This window comes from Alexandromys fortis, unplaced genomic scaffold, assembly GCF_014885135.2.
Source record: "Alexandromys fortis isolate MF-2015 unplaced genomic scaffold, M_Fortis_MF-2015_v1.1 scaffold_64, whole genome shotgun sequence".
Taxonomy (NCBI): domain Eukaryota; kingdom Metazoa; phylum Chordata; class Mammalia; order Rodentia; family Cricetidae; genus Alexandromys; species Alexandromys fortis.
In genome coordinates, this window is record NW_026067976.1 from 4410844 (window position 1) to 4428287 (window position 17444).

Here is a 17444-nt window from a genome sequence, read left to right on the forward strand (position 1 = left end):
ATTTACACCACAGGGAAGAACACTGCAAGACTGGGAGGCTCCTGAAGCAAGTGCTACTGAGATGGGCTTCTGGAAAGTGAACGTAAAAGGCAGAGTTAGAGAATCCATCCTGATGATCTGCACAAACGAGCCAAGACCAAGAAACAGAAGCTCCAGGAACTCCAGGTGAGCGAGCAGAACTCTCAGGTACTGCTCTGGGAAAAGAGCAAATTTGGATACCAATGTGCCAATATTCACTACATTTGAACCCAGTTCTGTGACTCCACCTCTTTGGATATCTCCCCAGAAATGTGTCCATGGACAACACAGATGTACCCGGATGTGCTAGGCAGTGTTCCTGAAGAGCCACTGTGGAAAGCAATTTGAGTTTTCTCAAACAGTTTAAAGCGGAAGCACAACACAAGCCAGCCGTTTCAGTCCTGCACAAAGAACTGCACATTCTGCTACCGAGATGCGCACACCCCATGCTTTTGCTGCTCTGTTCACTAGAGCTAGGAAATGGAAACAACCGCGGTGTCCATCCACAGGTGACTGGAAAATGAAAACCTAGGAAAGATATAAAATAGAATAACATTTAACCCTAAAGAAAGTGAAATCACAAAACTTTCAGAAAAATTGGATGTACTTAGAATGTATAATACAAATTAAGGTCACCCAGTCTTGAGGTGGGGGGAGAAGCATGTTGTCCCTGATATGTGGATCCTGGCCTATAATACATACATGTATATAACTGAAGACATGTATATGTGTGTGTATAGGAGAACATTTAGGAGTGAGATCAAGAGAGGGGAATTAAGAGGGGAAAATGCCTACAAGTGAATTCACATAAACAGTGTGCTCTGTCTAGGTCTCCTGAACACTCCCTCGGTGGGCAATACATTTTCAATGCAGAAGTGGGCAGTGTCCACCTGTGACTCCACGGGAGGGCTGTTCCATAGCAGGAGATTCATTTAAAACTTTTTTTCATTTAATATTCCTGTAGCATGTAGTTTGTTATAAGCACTACTAAGCTTAGTTCATCTTATTCTTAATTAGCTATTAATTTATAGAAAATGAAGTTTTTAGAAGTATGTTTAAAATACCATAATTGTGAAAACTCTGAGAATATTGTGGAATAAGGATATATTGTTCTTGAATCTCAAGGACCAGCATGCCGGGAATAAGCACACTTTTTAAAATAGAAAAAAATAACAAAATATCTAAAAGTTAAAGCCAGGTTTACACTTGTTCTCAAGACTGAGTTCCTTTTATCCACTGTGATATCGAGTGAAAGCATATTGACAAGGCATCTGCCACAGCAAGGTTGAAGAGTCCTTGCCCTTGGCTCATGTTTATGAGCATCGGAGATACTCTAGGGTAGAGCAGGTGGCCAACTCATTTCCTGAGACATATCTTCATGTTCTGATTGTTAGGAGAAACATGTTAGACTTAGCCATCTACTGGGGAAGAAGAAAGTGGTGGAACACATTTTCTAGACATTTCCATAGCCTGTACTGATGCCTTCTTCTCCAGCTCTTCTTCACAAAAGTCAGGCATCCTTGCTTAACAGAGGAGAGATCTTTAGGAAGACTGTAGGGCTATTTGTCAATGCTACTGTCTGGACTAGACACAGAAAGATCTTTAAAGTATCTTCTAAAAGCTGAAGATCAGAAGCACATTTCATTCTGTGGCTATCATTCAGAGGTACCTACTGTTTGGTTGGAAGCATCACCCCAGCCCCCTGGCATCCATATATACAATGAATATGTTTATATAATGTCTGGAATGTTTGGCTAGGGGTCCAGCCCCCTCCCCTGGGAGTGGCCACAGTCCAGACTCCACCTCCAAGAAAGCCCACCAAAATGGTGACCCGCCCTATGGAGGGCCAAGACCACTCCCATAAGCTATTTAAACTGCCCCCCAGAGAATGAACACATGGTTGTTCTGGTTCTCCTTTCCCTTCTCCATGTTTTCCTGGGGGCCAACAGGGAGTGCTGGCATCCATTAAACCTGGGCCTTTTCTAATTTGGTCTGATCTAGTTTGATTTGGATTATTGTGTCAGTGGAGAGGCTTGTTAGTCAGAAAAATACTTAACATCTGCTGTACACAGTTCACATATAACACCTTTTTAATCCTTGCAATAGCAAAAATCAGACAGGTTTTCTTTGTCTATTTTATAGAGAAATAGAGAAGCATGACGGTTTCATGACGGTTTCACCTGTAAAGAACTAATAGCATTCCACCAGGAACATCTCTAAGAGACTAAAGAAGGAGAAGTACTACTTAGTTCATGCTGTGAGAACCCAGAATCCTGATAAACACAAGGATGCTACAGATACTAGTCCTCAGGAAATCTGATCTAAAATTTAGCAACAAACTTCTTGCAAGTCCAGCCCAGCAGCCATCCAAAGGATCATCCACTGGACCAAATGGAATCTACTCCTAGAACACAAACCTTTTCTGTTACCTGCGAAATATTATACAACCTCAAAAAGGCAGAGAATCTTACACATGTTATAACATGAATAAACCTTGAAGACATCATAAGCAAAATGAGTGAGTAGTGAACAGGAAGAAACTACATGAATTGTCACGTTAAGAGTACATGAAGTTACAGCACCAGGACGTAGAAGGACAGTTGTCAGAGAATGAGGAGTTATAATTCAATGGGAATACTTTTATTTTGACACATGAAAGGGGTTATGGGGGTAGACCACGGTGATGACTGTACTGAAATGTATGCTTAAATTTAATTAAGATGAGTTAGGTCATGTGTATTTTACCACAACAAAAATCCTTAATTTTGAATTGATGTTATTTAGAGCTTTATTCATTTTCATTGTTATGTGTATGGATGAGTGATTGTTTTCATGTACTAAGTCTATGCAATGCGTGTGTTTGTTGTCCTTGGCTGCCAGAAGAGGGCATCGGATCTCCTGAACTGGAGTTACACAGTTGTGAGCTGCCACTGGTTGCTGAGAACTGGACCCATATCTTCTATAAGAGCAGTAGACTCTCTTAACCATTAAGCCATCTCTCCAGTCCCTTAATTTTGAATTATTTTAATTAAATTTATAAAGTCTAATATAAGGATTACATGGGAATCATGAGTATAAATCTGCAATTCACACAATTACATGTGGGTTCCATACTCTGAATCAAGTCTCTGTAATGAATAGTAGGCTTTGCACATGTTCATGATGGTAATACGCAACAACCATATGGAAGAAATGCAGCACACTTGTGATTCTGAACTCCCCCCCCCCCGATGCTCCCAGAACTGTGAGCATGGTGTCCATTGCCCTCAGTTTGCACACTCACGACGAGTGAATAACTACAAAGATGCAGACGGGGGAAGGCTTAGGGGAAGCTCCTGGCTGTGGGTGGTTACTTTATTGATCACATGCTGTGCAGAACTGAGGAGAGAGAAGAGGTCTGCTTGCATCTTGTTTAAGGAGGCCACTCAAGTGCTGGAACCTGCTACTTTTGACCCAACAACTGCATTTATGTAACGCCACTCTCTGAGATGACAATGTTCTTCTAGCCCTGAGTGGGAAGCAGCAGGGTGGTATTTTAAGACACTGTGCTGTGGTACACTCAGCAGCTGTAGGAACTTGTGACACGAACAGCAAATATTTCCCACCTCAGGACTAGATGCTACAAGGAGCCAACGAAGATCTCACAGCATGCCCTGGGAAAGCAAGCAATTGCTCCCCAAGAGCATAAGATGCTTCGTACAATTTTTTAAAAACACACATAAGCATCACTTCACTAACATTAGGAGTCTTTGCTTAAGTGGATTTTTAGAGGAAAGAGTGGCATTGGTGCTGTGACACTGGTGGGGGACAGCCTGAGACTGAACTTTCCTCAGACCCTGCCTCATGTCTCCAAACACAGGAGAATCTCCAGCCTCAGCACGGGATGGGCTGTCTTTTATCTCGTCAGCGTTGAGGACTCTGTGCTCTTAGGTAAGGGGGAAATAAAATCAATAGTAGGGAGTGGTCCAACTACCCCAAGAGTGATGGCTGGGTAACTCCACACAGGACACACTGACTGCATCAAAGTTTCTGTAACAGAGAGAATCCCCAAACTTGTCTACTTTAACGATGTTTGTTCTGGGTCAGTTGGGGTCAGTTTGCTGCAGGAAAGGATGACTAGACAATTAGCAACTTGCAATATTTTTCCCAACTATTTTGCAAAATTAGAAAAGCCATCGAGTCTTTTCAATAAATAAATATCATATACTGCCCATCTCCATTATTATTGTATTTATTCTCAGAAGAATTATCCCTCTGAAATTCAGCACTTTCTTATAATTGTATAGGGGAATCTATCCTTTATATGTTTTTAATCACTTCTCAGTGTCTGGAGTTAGGAAAGTAAAATCTCTGTCTGTGAGTAAATATCCATCCCTTACTCATTAAGAGAAGGCCTAATGCTGTATATTCCCTCATACACACATGTGGACATACAGAGAGCAAAGATGCGAAGGATTAGGCCCTCCTGAGCAACAGAAAATTAATGTGCTGTCCAACCAACCATTTGGTTAAATGGGTGCCAAATGACACATAATTCATGCTTGGTGCCACTACCAACAAATACCTGATTATCATGATTTAATATTTATTAATTATTCCATCTTTGGAAGGAGATGACTAAAAGAACAGCCCGTGGGAAGAAATACAATTTTAATATAAAATTATCCCATGGATTAATGAAGCATTTAAAAATTCATGCAGCACGCTTTTACTTCCACAGGTAATATTCCATAAGTGAGAAATGAAATTATTAAAAAAAACCCTCAACAGAAATCCAATACCCCCAATTGAATACCTCGGATTTCAAGCATGCTGCATAAACAGCGCACATGCATCAGGGAAAGCTCCCCTGCAGAACAGCAAGTGTCTGCTCTGCATAATAATTCCCATGTGTGAGCTGCTTCTTCCCCCAAGGAGCTTGGAAATTTATATTGTATTATGACATTCGGATCAGAGCAACTGCTCCATGAAAACTGAAAAAGCCTCTGGCACAGAAATCATGGCAAGCCTAGAAAGACCTCATACTGTCATCCGGCCACGGCTGTCCACCTAGTAGAGGGGATACTGCCACTGAAGGAATAGAAGGGAATTTTCAGGAGATTAAGATATTTAAAACTGTCTTGACAGGAATCTGATTGTTCATTTCTTTATCGAAAGGAAAGAAAACCCTGCAGTACACAAACCAAGGAACTAAATATCAAATCTTTATCAAACTTTTGTTTTGCCCACCCATATTCTAGAAGTGACGTTTACATAACGAGAAAATGCACGTGATACATGCTGTGTGTATCTGTGGGGCTGATAATCTGAGGAAGAGGAAGACTTCTTCCACCTGCCCCTTGTGGAGAGGCTGTAATTCATCAGCCAGCCATGATTCATAAGTCACATCGTCACTTCCAAGAGCTGACTGGCTGCCCGTGCCTGCCATGAGCCCAGGGAATGCAGCTGGAGTGAGAAAGGTACAGGACCTGAACGAGCTGTCAGTGGGCATGATGGCGGGGAATGGGCGGTTCAGCCGGGCCTGGTGGGGGACCTTATAAGCCAGTTTAATTCTAAAAGCATGAGACACAATTTAATGTTTTATGTAACATAATAGCATCAGATTTGCCATGTTCAAATGCCACTTTGGTGGAGGTCAGGGATAAAGAAGGACCTTCATAAAGTATCTTCATGAATTCCTGAAATTGAACAAGCTCTCATTCATAGCCTTTTCTATAAGAACTGGGCTTAAAGGATATAAATGTTCTGAGAGTCTCGAACTGTAAGGTGTGAAAGCAACACGGAGGCTGGTGCTCTAAGAGGGGTGCTCTTTAGATACCCTCAGAGTGGAACTTCCCAAGATTCCGTTATCCTGTCTATGAGAATTTGTCATTGGCCCCAGTCACAATCCTCACCTAGCTCACGCCAGATCGTGTACATTCAGTACTAATGTCCAGACTCCAGAGGGTTAGTCCAGCTTTAGTTCCTATGAGGCTGAGTAGGGACCACATATGGACAGGTTGGGGATTTTCTTTGTTTTGCTATGCAAAAACACTGAGTACTCTGGGTATTGGTTAAACTCCTGTGTCTCCTTCCCAAGGACAAACAGCTGGCTTTCAATTATCAGCACAATGATATCTAGCCACCTTTTAGGAACTCCGTGCGATGCCTGTTTCCAGGACAAAAATATCAGAGAAAGCAAACCCTCTCTGTCGTAAGTTATCAATATTAATTGTTTAAATTATATAGAATTATTACATGTAATTTTGTTTGGTTCTAAATTCTTTGGTGTGACATTTATTTGCATTTTTATGTTATCTACTGATAAATAACTGCTTTTCTAGAGAAAATGTGAATTTGCCTGAGTCTCTTTTCTAGGCGGCATTTGTCCATTCAGTTCTCAGTCATAAAATAATTACAGTGACAAATATCAACACTATTATGATATGTTTCTAAACATTTCATTTGCTCCAGTTACTTCTTTTGATCTATCATCAAAACAACAAAACAGCACAATCCCACAACTGTGCTACTTCTTTTCTGAATTCCCATGGTACACTACAATCAAAGGACCTCCCGCACCCAAATGAAGTAGAGCATCCTTCTCAGAGGCAGAATCATGCATGAATGGCCATGGGCTTGGGAGGCAGTCAGACCTGGGTTCCCATTCTGGATTTATGTATCCTAGGTATGTGAGCTAGTGTGGTGGTTTGAATAGGAAAGGACCATACAGGCTCATATATTTGGATGTTTTTCATTACCAGGAAGTAGAACTGCTTGAGAAAAACTAGAAGGAGTAGGAGTTGTGGATTTGTTGGAGTAGGTGTGGCCTTACTGGAGGAAGTGTGTTATTAGTGGCTGTTAAGAAAGAGATAAGAGGAAAAAAACCCAGACAATCTCTCTCTCTCTATCTCTCTATATATCTCTCTCTCTCTCTCTCTCTCTCTCTCTCTCTCTCTCTCTCTCTCTCTCTCTCTCTCAATATCTATCTCTCTCTCCACCTCCCTCCCTCCCTCCATCCCCCTCTGTCTGCTGTATAAAAAATAAGATGTAAAGCTCTCAGCTACTGCTCTGGTGCCATGCCTGTCTGCTTCCTCCCATTATGATCATGAACTAACCGTCTAAAACTATAAGCAAGCTTCCAATTAAATTCTATCTTTTATGAGTTGTCTTGGTCAGTGTCAGACTTGTCTCTTCAGAGCAATACAACAATAACTAAGTCATCTGGTCACTTCTTAAACACCTTGGCCTAGCTTTTGTTTTGTTTTTCTGGGGGTAAATCAAGCCTACCCAGCAATATCACATTCTGGCACTACAATTGCAATTTACCACAGAATTGATTGCCTTCAAACAGTGGGATTTATTCTCTTACCACAGGATGCCAGAGATCTGAACTCAAACTGTTGAGAGGGTTGGTTCCCTGTGAAAGCTTTATGGGAGACCCTCACCTCTCTTGCATGGTGTGGCTCCTGGAATTTTCTGGCTTATGACAGCACAGTTCCAATGTTTAGTCTTCACTTGTTCATGTTCCTGTGTTTCACAATGTCTTCTTTTCTGTTAAGGAGACTAGTACTGGGTTCAGGGCTCACTCTTAAATTTAGGGTTAATTCATCTGAAAATCCCTCCAAAAACAATATTTCCAAGTAAGCTCACATTATGAAACCTAGGTAGATATGAAAAGATTATGGTCAGCTCAACATACCTACCTGCAACATACTTTAATTTCACTGAAATTAGGAAAAATAATTAGTGATGGGTCTTCACTAAAAATCTGCATTACAGTGTGTGTGTGTGTGTGTGTGTGTGTCTGTGAATGTGCATGCTATGTATGTCTTAGTTAGGGTTTCTATTGTTGTGAAGAGACACCATGACTATGGCAACTCTTATAAAGGAAAATATTTAATTTAGTGGTTTGCTTATATTTCAGAAATTTAGTCCATTATTGTTATGGCAGGAAGCAAGGCAGCATGCCGGCAGACATGGTGCTAGACCTGAGAGTCCTTACATCTTGATCTAAAGGTAACAGGAAGTGAACGCTGAGACACTGGGCAGTATCTTGAGCATATATGAGACCTCAAAGTGACACACACTTCCTTCAACAAGGCCACACCTACTCCAACAAGGCCACACCTTCTAATAGTGCCAATCCCTTTGGTAACCATTTCCTTCCAAACCACTACAGAGCGTATGATGTGTGTGTTCTTGATGAGTGTATTAGTGCAGGCACAGGTGTTCTACAGCATGTAAGTGGAGGGCCAAGGACAACCTCAGTTCATCTTCTTCATCTTGTTTGAGATGGGAGACAGGGTTTCTCTCATTTGGGTCTTCACATACCAGTCAAAGTGGCCCTCAGGCTTCTGGGGATTTTGCTGCCTCTGCTACCCAGCTCCTGATAAGGACATGCTGCAATCCTAGGGGTATGATACTGAAGCTGGACTGCTGTGTGCTCAGAAGAGTCTAAATCAGGCTATCAGGCTGCATGAAGATTACTCAATCACTGAGCCATGTATTATAAATACATTTTATACTATAAATTGATTGCATTTTATTTTTATATTAGGAAATTGCTGTGAAAGGAAAAAATTATGGATACCAATAAAATTCATAAAGTTATTAGAATAGACTTTAAAGCATATATTTCATGAGATTGAAAGTAAAAGAAATATATGAATTTCTAGATACACATACCTTAACAAGGTTAAATCAAGATGAACTAAATAATTTCAACACATCTAGTAGTATAACAAACAATAGAGAAGAAGGAAAGAAAAAATGTCAGACTGAAAAAGGTCTAGGCCTAGATGGGTACCACGGTGAACCAGATCTTCAAAGGAAAACTACCACAATGCCTCTCAAATTAAAACAGAAAAAGAAGAAACACTATCTATCTTTATTTACTTATTATTTTACAAAGCCAGTATAAAATCAAAATTATCCTGATACTTCACCCAGATAAACACACATATATACACACATGTGGGTTGTAATATTTGAAAACTAAATAACTGAATTTAAGAACACACAATAATATAATTCACTGTGATCTATGATCATTTCAACATATAAAAATCAGTAATGTAATAAATTATATAAATGGATCTAAGGATATAAATTGCATGATCATAACAAAGAAGTAGAAAAGGCCTTTAACAAGATCCAATATTCATTCCTTCAAGATAAAGTTACAAAGAAACTAGTAACAGAACAGACATATCTGTATACAATAAGGCAATGTATGACAAAACTATAGCCAAAATTACATTACATAGGGAAAAGCTCATAACATTTCCACTACAATCAGGAAAAAGACAAGGCTCTCTGTCTACTTTGTCTACACTCATTCAGTATAATACTGGAAGTTTTAGCAAGAGCAATAAAACAAGAGAAACAATTTAAAAGAAAACATATAAGGAAAGGGAAAAGAAAAGTATCCTTATTTGTAGATGATGTAAGTCAATACATTACACCATAAAGATGCCTCTAGAAAACTCTTAGAATTGATCAACACTTACAGCATACTAGCAAGATACAAAATTAACATTCAAAAAGCAGTAGCCTTTCCATATACCAATATCCAACATACTGAGGAAGAAATGGGGGAAACCATCTGATTGATAAATGCCATGTATACAAAAATAGAATGACCCTAGCCAAAGAAGTGAAAGGCCTCTGAAACATTAAAATACTGGAAAGAAATTAAAGGAGACACTTGAATATGCAAATATACCCCACACACATATTGGAAGAATCAACATTATAAAAATGGCTATCTTACCAAACACAATCTACATATTCAACATAATCCCCATCAAAATTCTAATGCCATTCCTCACAGAAATAGAAAAAAAAAACATTAAAATTCATGTGGAAGCACAAACATCCAAAGTAATCCTGAGCAGAGTGGGGGAACAGTAAGGCTAGAGGTTTCACTATGCCTCATATCAAATTATAGTTCAGAACCATGGATGGAAAACAGTGGGGTACAGGCGCAAAAGACATCAGTAGACTACAACAGAGCATTCAGCTAATTATAGCTACTTGATATTTTTACAAAGCCACTAAAAATATTCATTGGAGAAAAGGTGGCCTCTTCAAGAGATGGTGCTGGGAATCTGGGTATCTCCATACAGAAAATTGTCTTTCACCTCTCCAAAAGTCAACCCCAAGCAGAAGGAAGAACTTAAGGTAATATGGAAATGCCTGAAATGGCTAGAGGTAAAAATAGGGAAAACATCATCACACTGGAATAATAAGGTCTCGGAATAGGACCTAAATGCTAAGGAAATAAGGCCAATAGCTGATAAATAGGACTTCATGAAGTTAGCTATAAAGAGACAGCCTACAGGATAGGACACAGTCTTTGACCACTATACATTTAATAGAGAATTAATACCCAGATTACAAAGAACTCAAAAAAAATGCAACAAGAAAACAGACACTCCAGTTGAAAACACAGCTATGGAACTGAACGGAGAGACCTCAGAAGAAGTTACAAATGGCAAATAAATATTTTTAAAAGTGTTCAAGATCTACATTAAAATTGCTAGTCATCAGAGAAATGCAAACTAAAACTCCTTTGAGAATCCATCTCTCTCCAGTCAGAACAGCCATTCTCATGACAAAACAAATGACAAGGCATGCTGTCCAGAGTGTGGAGAATGCAATGGGAACCCTCACTCATTCACAGTAGGAGTATAATCTAGTGCAAACACTATGGGAATCAGGGCAGGGGTTCCACAGACGTCCTTGTCATCAAGTTCACTGTTGCTCCATTTACAATAGCAAGGAAACAGATGATCTACATGGAAAGATCATTTTCTTGAGGATACCACACTCTCTGATAGGAGGACATAGAGAAACAGAACTGAACTGAGCTGGAAGATTCCTCCCTGCTAGCTAGCCCTCCTATCACCAGCAGGTTCTTTTCCTGCTGCTATAGGAAAACTATCAACTGTCTTACTCAGCTGTGGATCCTGCAATAACCAAGCCAGACGTGTCTCTTAGTGCAACCGTGGCATGTCTCTTATGGGGGCACTCACCCCTTCCTGATTTTGAGGCTCACTTCCAGGGAGAAAATGCATGCCTACCTCCAATTTAATTCAAAAAGCCCAGGATGGGGAGGACACAGGCCTCAGGGGTAGCCTAAAGCAGTTACTTTGCTAAATGGCCATGTTGTTCCTCAAATATTTTTCTATTTCATTTTTGCCCACAGATTAGTGCTACTGTCAGCTTTGGTCAGGGAAGCTACTTTTGTAGTAGATAGATAGCAGCTACTGCAGATTGCTGTGGGATAATACTCTTGTATCCTGTAAAGATTTGTTATTCTTATTGGTTTAATAAAATGTTGATTGGCCAGTGGCCAGGAGGGAAGTACAGACAGGGCGACCAGACTAAGAGAATTCTGAGAAAAGGAAAGGCTGGGTCTGCAGTCGCCACCCAGACACAGAGGAAGCAAGATAAGAATGCCTCACTGATAAAAGGTACCAAGTCACATGGCAAATCATAAACAAGAATTATGTGTTAACTTAAATTGTAAGAGATAGTTAATATTAAGCCTGAGCTAACAGGTTAAATCGTTTATAATTAATATAAGCCTCTGTGTTTTTCTTTGGGACTGAACAGTGGTGGAACCAGGCGGGACAGAAACTTCCATGCTATCAAACTCATAACTGGTAAAGTTTGAGAGATTAAGATATTGAGTGCTCAACAGAAAATGAGACATCTACTCATAGTCTCTCAACACTTAGGGAACAGTGTAACAGAAAAAGTAGAAAGAATATAAGAATTGAAGGAAGAGAGGGGCATTGTGGGATACAGTGTTTAGGGCATGATTTGGCTCTATCACTCAACCCACAGGAGGTGTGATTCTCTAAACAAGATTAAGCCTCTCCATATTCCATTATGGATGGGGAAGAACTAATGCATCAGGCTCCATCTCCCCTCAATGATTCAGAGGCAGTTAATAGCTTCTGGGAAAGAGAGGGACTCATCTTCTATGGTGTAGGCCATTCATAAATTGGCTGTGCTGCTGCAGAGAAGCCTGACCCAGATTGGTAAGCAACCCTAATGACACTCATAGGATCCCACAAACAAAGACATGGAAGTAGGAGGGGGATTGGTTGGGAAGTAGAAAAGTATCTGTGGGAGGAGGGAAAAACAAGAGAAACTAACTGAATATGATCAAGGCATAATATATACATGTATGTGACTGTCAAAAAATAAAGTTAGACATGTTTTAAGATGAGGCTGTATGTTATTGGTACTGTACTAAAGCTGCAATAGAACTTGACAAATACCATTTTCTCCTCTCATTTCTGACATCATGTCCCACAACAGTTAGTTACCAATGTAATTCACACATGAAGATGAAGGAAACATGGGGTTCTTTAAGGGTTTTTTGCAAAGACAATAGGTACATTTCTTAATTCTATAAAACCATCACTATGGTAAAGCAAGGTGAGGCGAGCAGCTCTCTTTTCAAGACTTGACCTAGTACCATTGCTTGAATAAATATGTGTGTGTCTATGAGATCTTTGTACCTCTGTGGAATATAAACACTAGAAGGTAGGCAGCGACATGAAACTTGGCTTCTTGGTATTCATGACATTGCTTACAAATCAGCTTGAAAACTTATCTGGTCTATGATCAGTTAAAGTCATTTCTGAACCTTTCATATGTTCTTCTGTGTTTCCTCTATCACATCATCTCATCTCTAATATGGCTTAAGGGAAAATAGAGAGAATATCATTTCTACATCACTGATTCATGTTGGAGATCGTAACTGAACTGCCATAGTGAGTAAAGATCAGAAGAAGGCCACAGTCAGCAGCCATAAATCAGGAGGGAGCCTCCACTGTCAGCAGCCACAAATTAGGATGGAGCCTGCTGCCTCAACACCATGGCACTTCCGTGCTTCTGCCCCACACTCTCTTGTTCCCCTTTGAGACTTAGACCCTGAATCTGAGCCCACTGAGACTGAAATCGTTGCCTGGATCTTAAGGACTCCCAGAGACCTAGAACCTTAAGTGACTCAAGGGCCACTAGCTTTCCAAATCCCCATATTTTCCCAAGCAGTGCATTTAGCCTTGCTTCAAGTTGTAGCTGGGGTCAGGAACTAAAGGCCGTACAATGTATGAAGGCCTATGATGGAGGCTAGTGTGCTCTGCTCTACCTAGTACCACAGAGATAGCAGCAGTCATACCTGGTCCTGTCTTCTAGGGACTCCCATTATCTCTACTACAATTCCTGTCTCAGATCTGTAGGCAGAGGCCACTCATTTGTTTCCCGGCTGCCCAGCCCTAAAATAGTCACCCAGAAACTGTATTAATTAAAACACTGCTTGGCCTGTTAGCTTAGGCTTCTTTATAACTAACTCTTACATCTTAAATTAACCCATTTCTATTATTTTGTATTTTACCATAAGGCTCATGTTTTATTGGTACCAGCATGTAGGCATCTTTCTCCTCTGGCACCTACATGGTATCTCTCTGATTCTGCCTACTTTCTCAAAGCATTCAGTTTAGTTTTCCAACCTAACTCTATTCTGCCCTACTGTAGTTCCAAGCAGCTTCTTTATTCATTAATCAATAAAAGCAACACATATACAGAAGGACTTCCCACATCACAGATTTAGTGCAAGAGGTTAGCAGGAACTGATGCTGTAAAGATTCCTAACCAATCTCCATAATGCTGGTCTATGATGTGCCAGGAGAAGAGAAGGGACAGCCCTCTATGCCGTATAAGCATAAACCATTTGTACTTCACAAAAATATTGGCTTACTCTTTTCCTGATCGTTTGGAAGTCATCACAGACAATTCCAAAACTGTCTCATGTTCTTTCTTACCATTTCTTGAAAAACTAAACTATCATCTGAAAATAAGTTGTAGCCACCCTGACATGATATGTCACCCACGCTGTATAGATTCACTGTTAAGGACACCACAGTTGGATAAAATATCACATACTTTGCAGGCATTTTAACATGAGCTTTAAAATGGACCCTCCCTCACAGGAAGGGGAAAGCTACCAAATCCGACCTGTCAATCAGTGAGAGGCTAACCTGAGGGAACGCCAAGTGCGCACAACAACACTTACCCGGGTTGGGCTGAAGGTATTCAATTGTTTTCGTCATTATTTCCATCACAGCCCTGCTGGTGACATCCACTTTCTGAAATGAAAATATAAATATGATAAGTGGTACACATTTGCTTTAGAGCTAAAGTTTTCTGATGCCTACATAGGACCCCAGTGGGGCAAGCAAGCAGTGAGGAGTCCTGCAGGAGCAGGTGCGACACTATGAGGAGCAGCTGGAGGGAAAGGTGACTTCATGTCGAGTGCTGTCTGTTGAAATGCAGAGCTACCCAAGAGGAAAGCCAGTAATTTCCAAAAATTTGCTTCAAAACATACTTCATTACCTTTCAGCAAAATTAATACAGTTTGTCAGAAACCTTTTGCCTCCAATCTTTTACTAGATGCCATGAATGGGCCACACTTGGCAACAGGTTTCTCTTTCATAAAGAACAATGCTGGGACATCCAGGTTGCTCAATGGATAGAGCTTATCAGCCAGCCTGGAGATCTGATGGAATCCACACAAACACGGGAGAGAAGTAACTCCACAAAGCTGTCCTCTGACCTCCACAATCCTACTGTGACATACACACTCCCACATATATATCATGAACATGGTATATCATGGCATAACAAATAAAATTAGAACAACAACAACAATAATTTAAAAAGAGTACGTCTTCAATTCTGCTTATACTGTCTATGTACATCCTGACAAAATACTCAGAACATAAATACCCCCAGTAAACACACCTAGTTGGTCCTGAACATTTGGTTTTATTATAAATACCAAATTCTGACACTAAAAATCCTATCTCAGAACATGGTGAATGGTCAGCATTTCCTCCAGAATCCACCCCTGCGCTCTCCACACAGTCAGGTTAGGGGAACATCGTTAGAGCCACTTTCTCTTCTCCATGAAGGCATTGGCTCATATCACAGAAGACTAACAGGAATAAACCAATTGATAATATTTTTGTTTTGTCACTTTTTATAGGACTGTAATGATTCCTAACCAGTCTCCACAACTCATTGTATTTAGTGAAACCTGCTTTGTGTGGAGTAAACTTCTTTTTCTTCTATACTGTATCTATTTATTTATTTGATTTTGGTAACAGCTCTGGCTATCTCAGAATTGCCTCTTGTAGACCAGGCCGGCCTCAAACTCACAGAGATCTACCTGCCTCTCTTCCGAGTGTTGGGATTAAAGGAGTTGTGCCACCACCACCCTGCTATACTGTATCTATTATCTTGTTTGATTTTTCAACACTTAATAACTTATTATCCTACCAAAGTCATACTACAGTATGCAGTTGTGATTAGGAGGATAAGCAAAGCCACATTATTTTCCTTGTGGCCCTGTAATGGTAATGGTATAAAATAACTTTTACAGTCATTCTCTCTTGGAAGCATTAGAATACTGGTGAGCCCTGTACCATTGTCCTTTTGACTGGCTCAAAAATTTAAGATACTTGAGGCCTGGATTCTTGGTGCTAATGGGGTGAAACTCCTGGAGAGGAAAACTGCAAAAGGAGGACCTGGCAGTTTTATCAAAATGCCAGGCAGCCTCATAGACTCAGGGCATGGAATGTTGATGCCAGCAGAAAGAGCTCAGGTTTGTATACAGAGTGAACATGCAGAAAGTACAGAGAATATGAGAGGTCAGACAGGATCTCCTATTGACTACAAAACAGACTGGGACTGAAGAACTAGATGCCAAATGAATCCGGTGTCCTCTGGGGCCATGTCAGGAAGAAATGTGCTCCAAAGATCAGGGTTTCTAAGAAAGAAAGCATCAGAAAACTTCAGACTTGAACCACCCAATGTCCATTTGATACTGTGGTGTTGGCATCATCTCCTGCTAGGGGCTGACATGTTTCTAACTTTCTCTAGATCCTTCTCAATAATCAAAAGATTTAAGCACTGTTATATGAAGGAGAGAACAGATACAGAGAGATTCAGAAGCTTGCTCCAGACTGCTCTGTTTTCCCTAAAAATGAAAGGTCCCCACAAGAAGATATGAAATTATATTTCTCCCCAATTCCAGAAGATACCACACCAGAGCTTAAAGGCACTTTTTATTTCCACGACTGGGGTTGGGGACCTGAGAGGAACAATCCAACAAGGTCAGGAACAATGAAATATCCTCTGGTTAATCATGACGGTCCTCAACACTTAAAGGACTCTTAAATATAGTAAATATCTGGACCTGACCCTGCAGAACTGACACTACCGTACTGACTTGCTAGGCCCTTTATCCCCAGCTCTTCTGCCTTCGCAATGGAGGCTGCAGCAACGATGCCTACTGTACATTGTCCACAGGTGGGTTAGCAAGAAAGGTATGGGAAGCCATTCACAGGGATCAAGCCAGTAGTCTCAGTTCTCCAGAGACCTTAGACACAAAAATATTAAGAGTCTTTTGTTTGATCCCCAAAGTAGAATCCAACATTAAAATGGGATGGAGACAAAAATAAATCTGTGTTCCCAATGGTCTGACCAAAGTCTCCTAAGAAGTTGACAACACAGATTTTTTTTTAGACTCTGTGCTCACAAAAGCAGATGCCTCCAGCACCTCTGTTATCAATACCAGAAAAGCTCCATTGAACTATTTGATGGAGTATAATATAATCTTCACTTGAAATTCACTCTTCTTAACTTTCTAAACTTTATTATAAAAATTGGCATGAAAAAAATCACACACCAAAATTAACCGGACCCACAGTCTCTACAACTCAATGAACTTCTGTACAGTTAGAACAGGCATTTGGAACAGAAGCTGTGTAGGTTCACATTAAACTTTACACTTTCAGTACAGAATATATTTCAGGCACTTATCACTTTTGAAAAAATTTCTTCCAATATGGTTATTTCTGTGGTTTCTTTTCAGGACATAGGCACAACACGGAATAGCCTTTAGCAAATTTTTTCACTGGCCCTTTACTTTTTATTAAATCCTCCTGGGCTATCATCTGATAGAGATAATGGACACAAGAGTAAGAAATCAGTAGTACAGTAGCCCAATCCCTGACCTTTAAAATGCACAACTCAAAGATTAAGAGAGGGACAATGAACTTCCCAAGCTCACATAACTAGCAACGTGGTTATGACAGCAAAGTCCTCCCCGACGGCCATCTATGGAGTTTCTAGAAAGTGCTGGAACGGAATTGCCTAATGACTGTTCACTAGTCCAAGGAGATCTTCCAGGAGAAGGATGACCAATTCCTACCTTCTCTTCTTTATCCTCGAGAGTCTGGCTAAACTGATTGCATCAGACAATGACAAAGACCACAAGTAGCAACAATCCTTAATACACCTTGTTAGGTTTCTGCTAGGAAAGCCATTCATATACCTAAATGGGCAATAGCCAGCATATATAT

At 40.4% G+C, this 17444-nt stretch overlaps 1 protein-coding gene across 1 annotated transcript in view; it reads right to left on the reverse strand.

Annotated features, from left to right (window-relative positions):
* Sh3gl2 (SH3 domain containing GRB2 like 2, endophilin A1) overlaps positions 1-17444 on the reverse strand; it is a 166639-nt gene that overhangs the window by 16368 nt on the left and 132827 nt on the right. The window contains exon 3 of the mRNA XM_050157462.1: positions 14093-14165. Coding sequence (XP_050013419.1) covers positions 14093-14165 — 73 coding nt within the window. The remainder of the gene's footprint in view (positions 1-14092; positions 14166-17444) is intronic.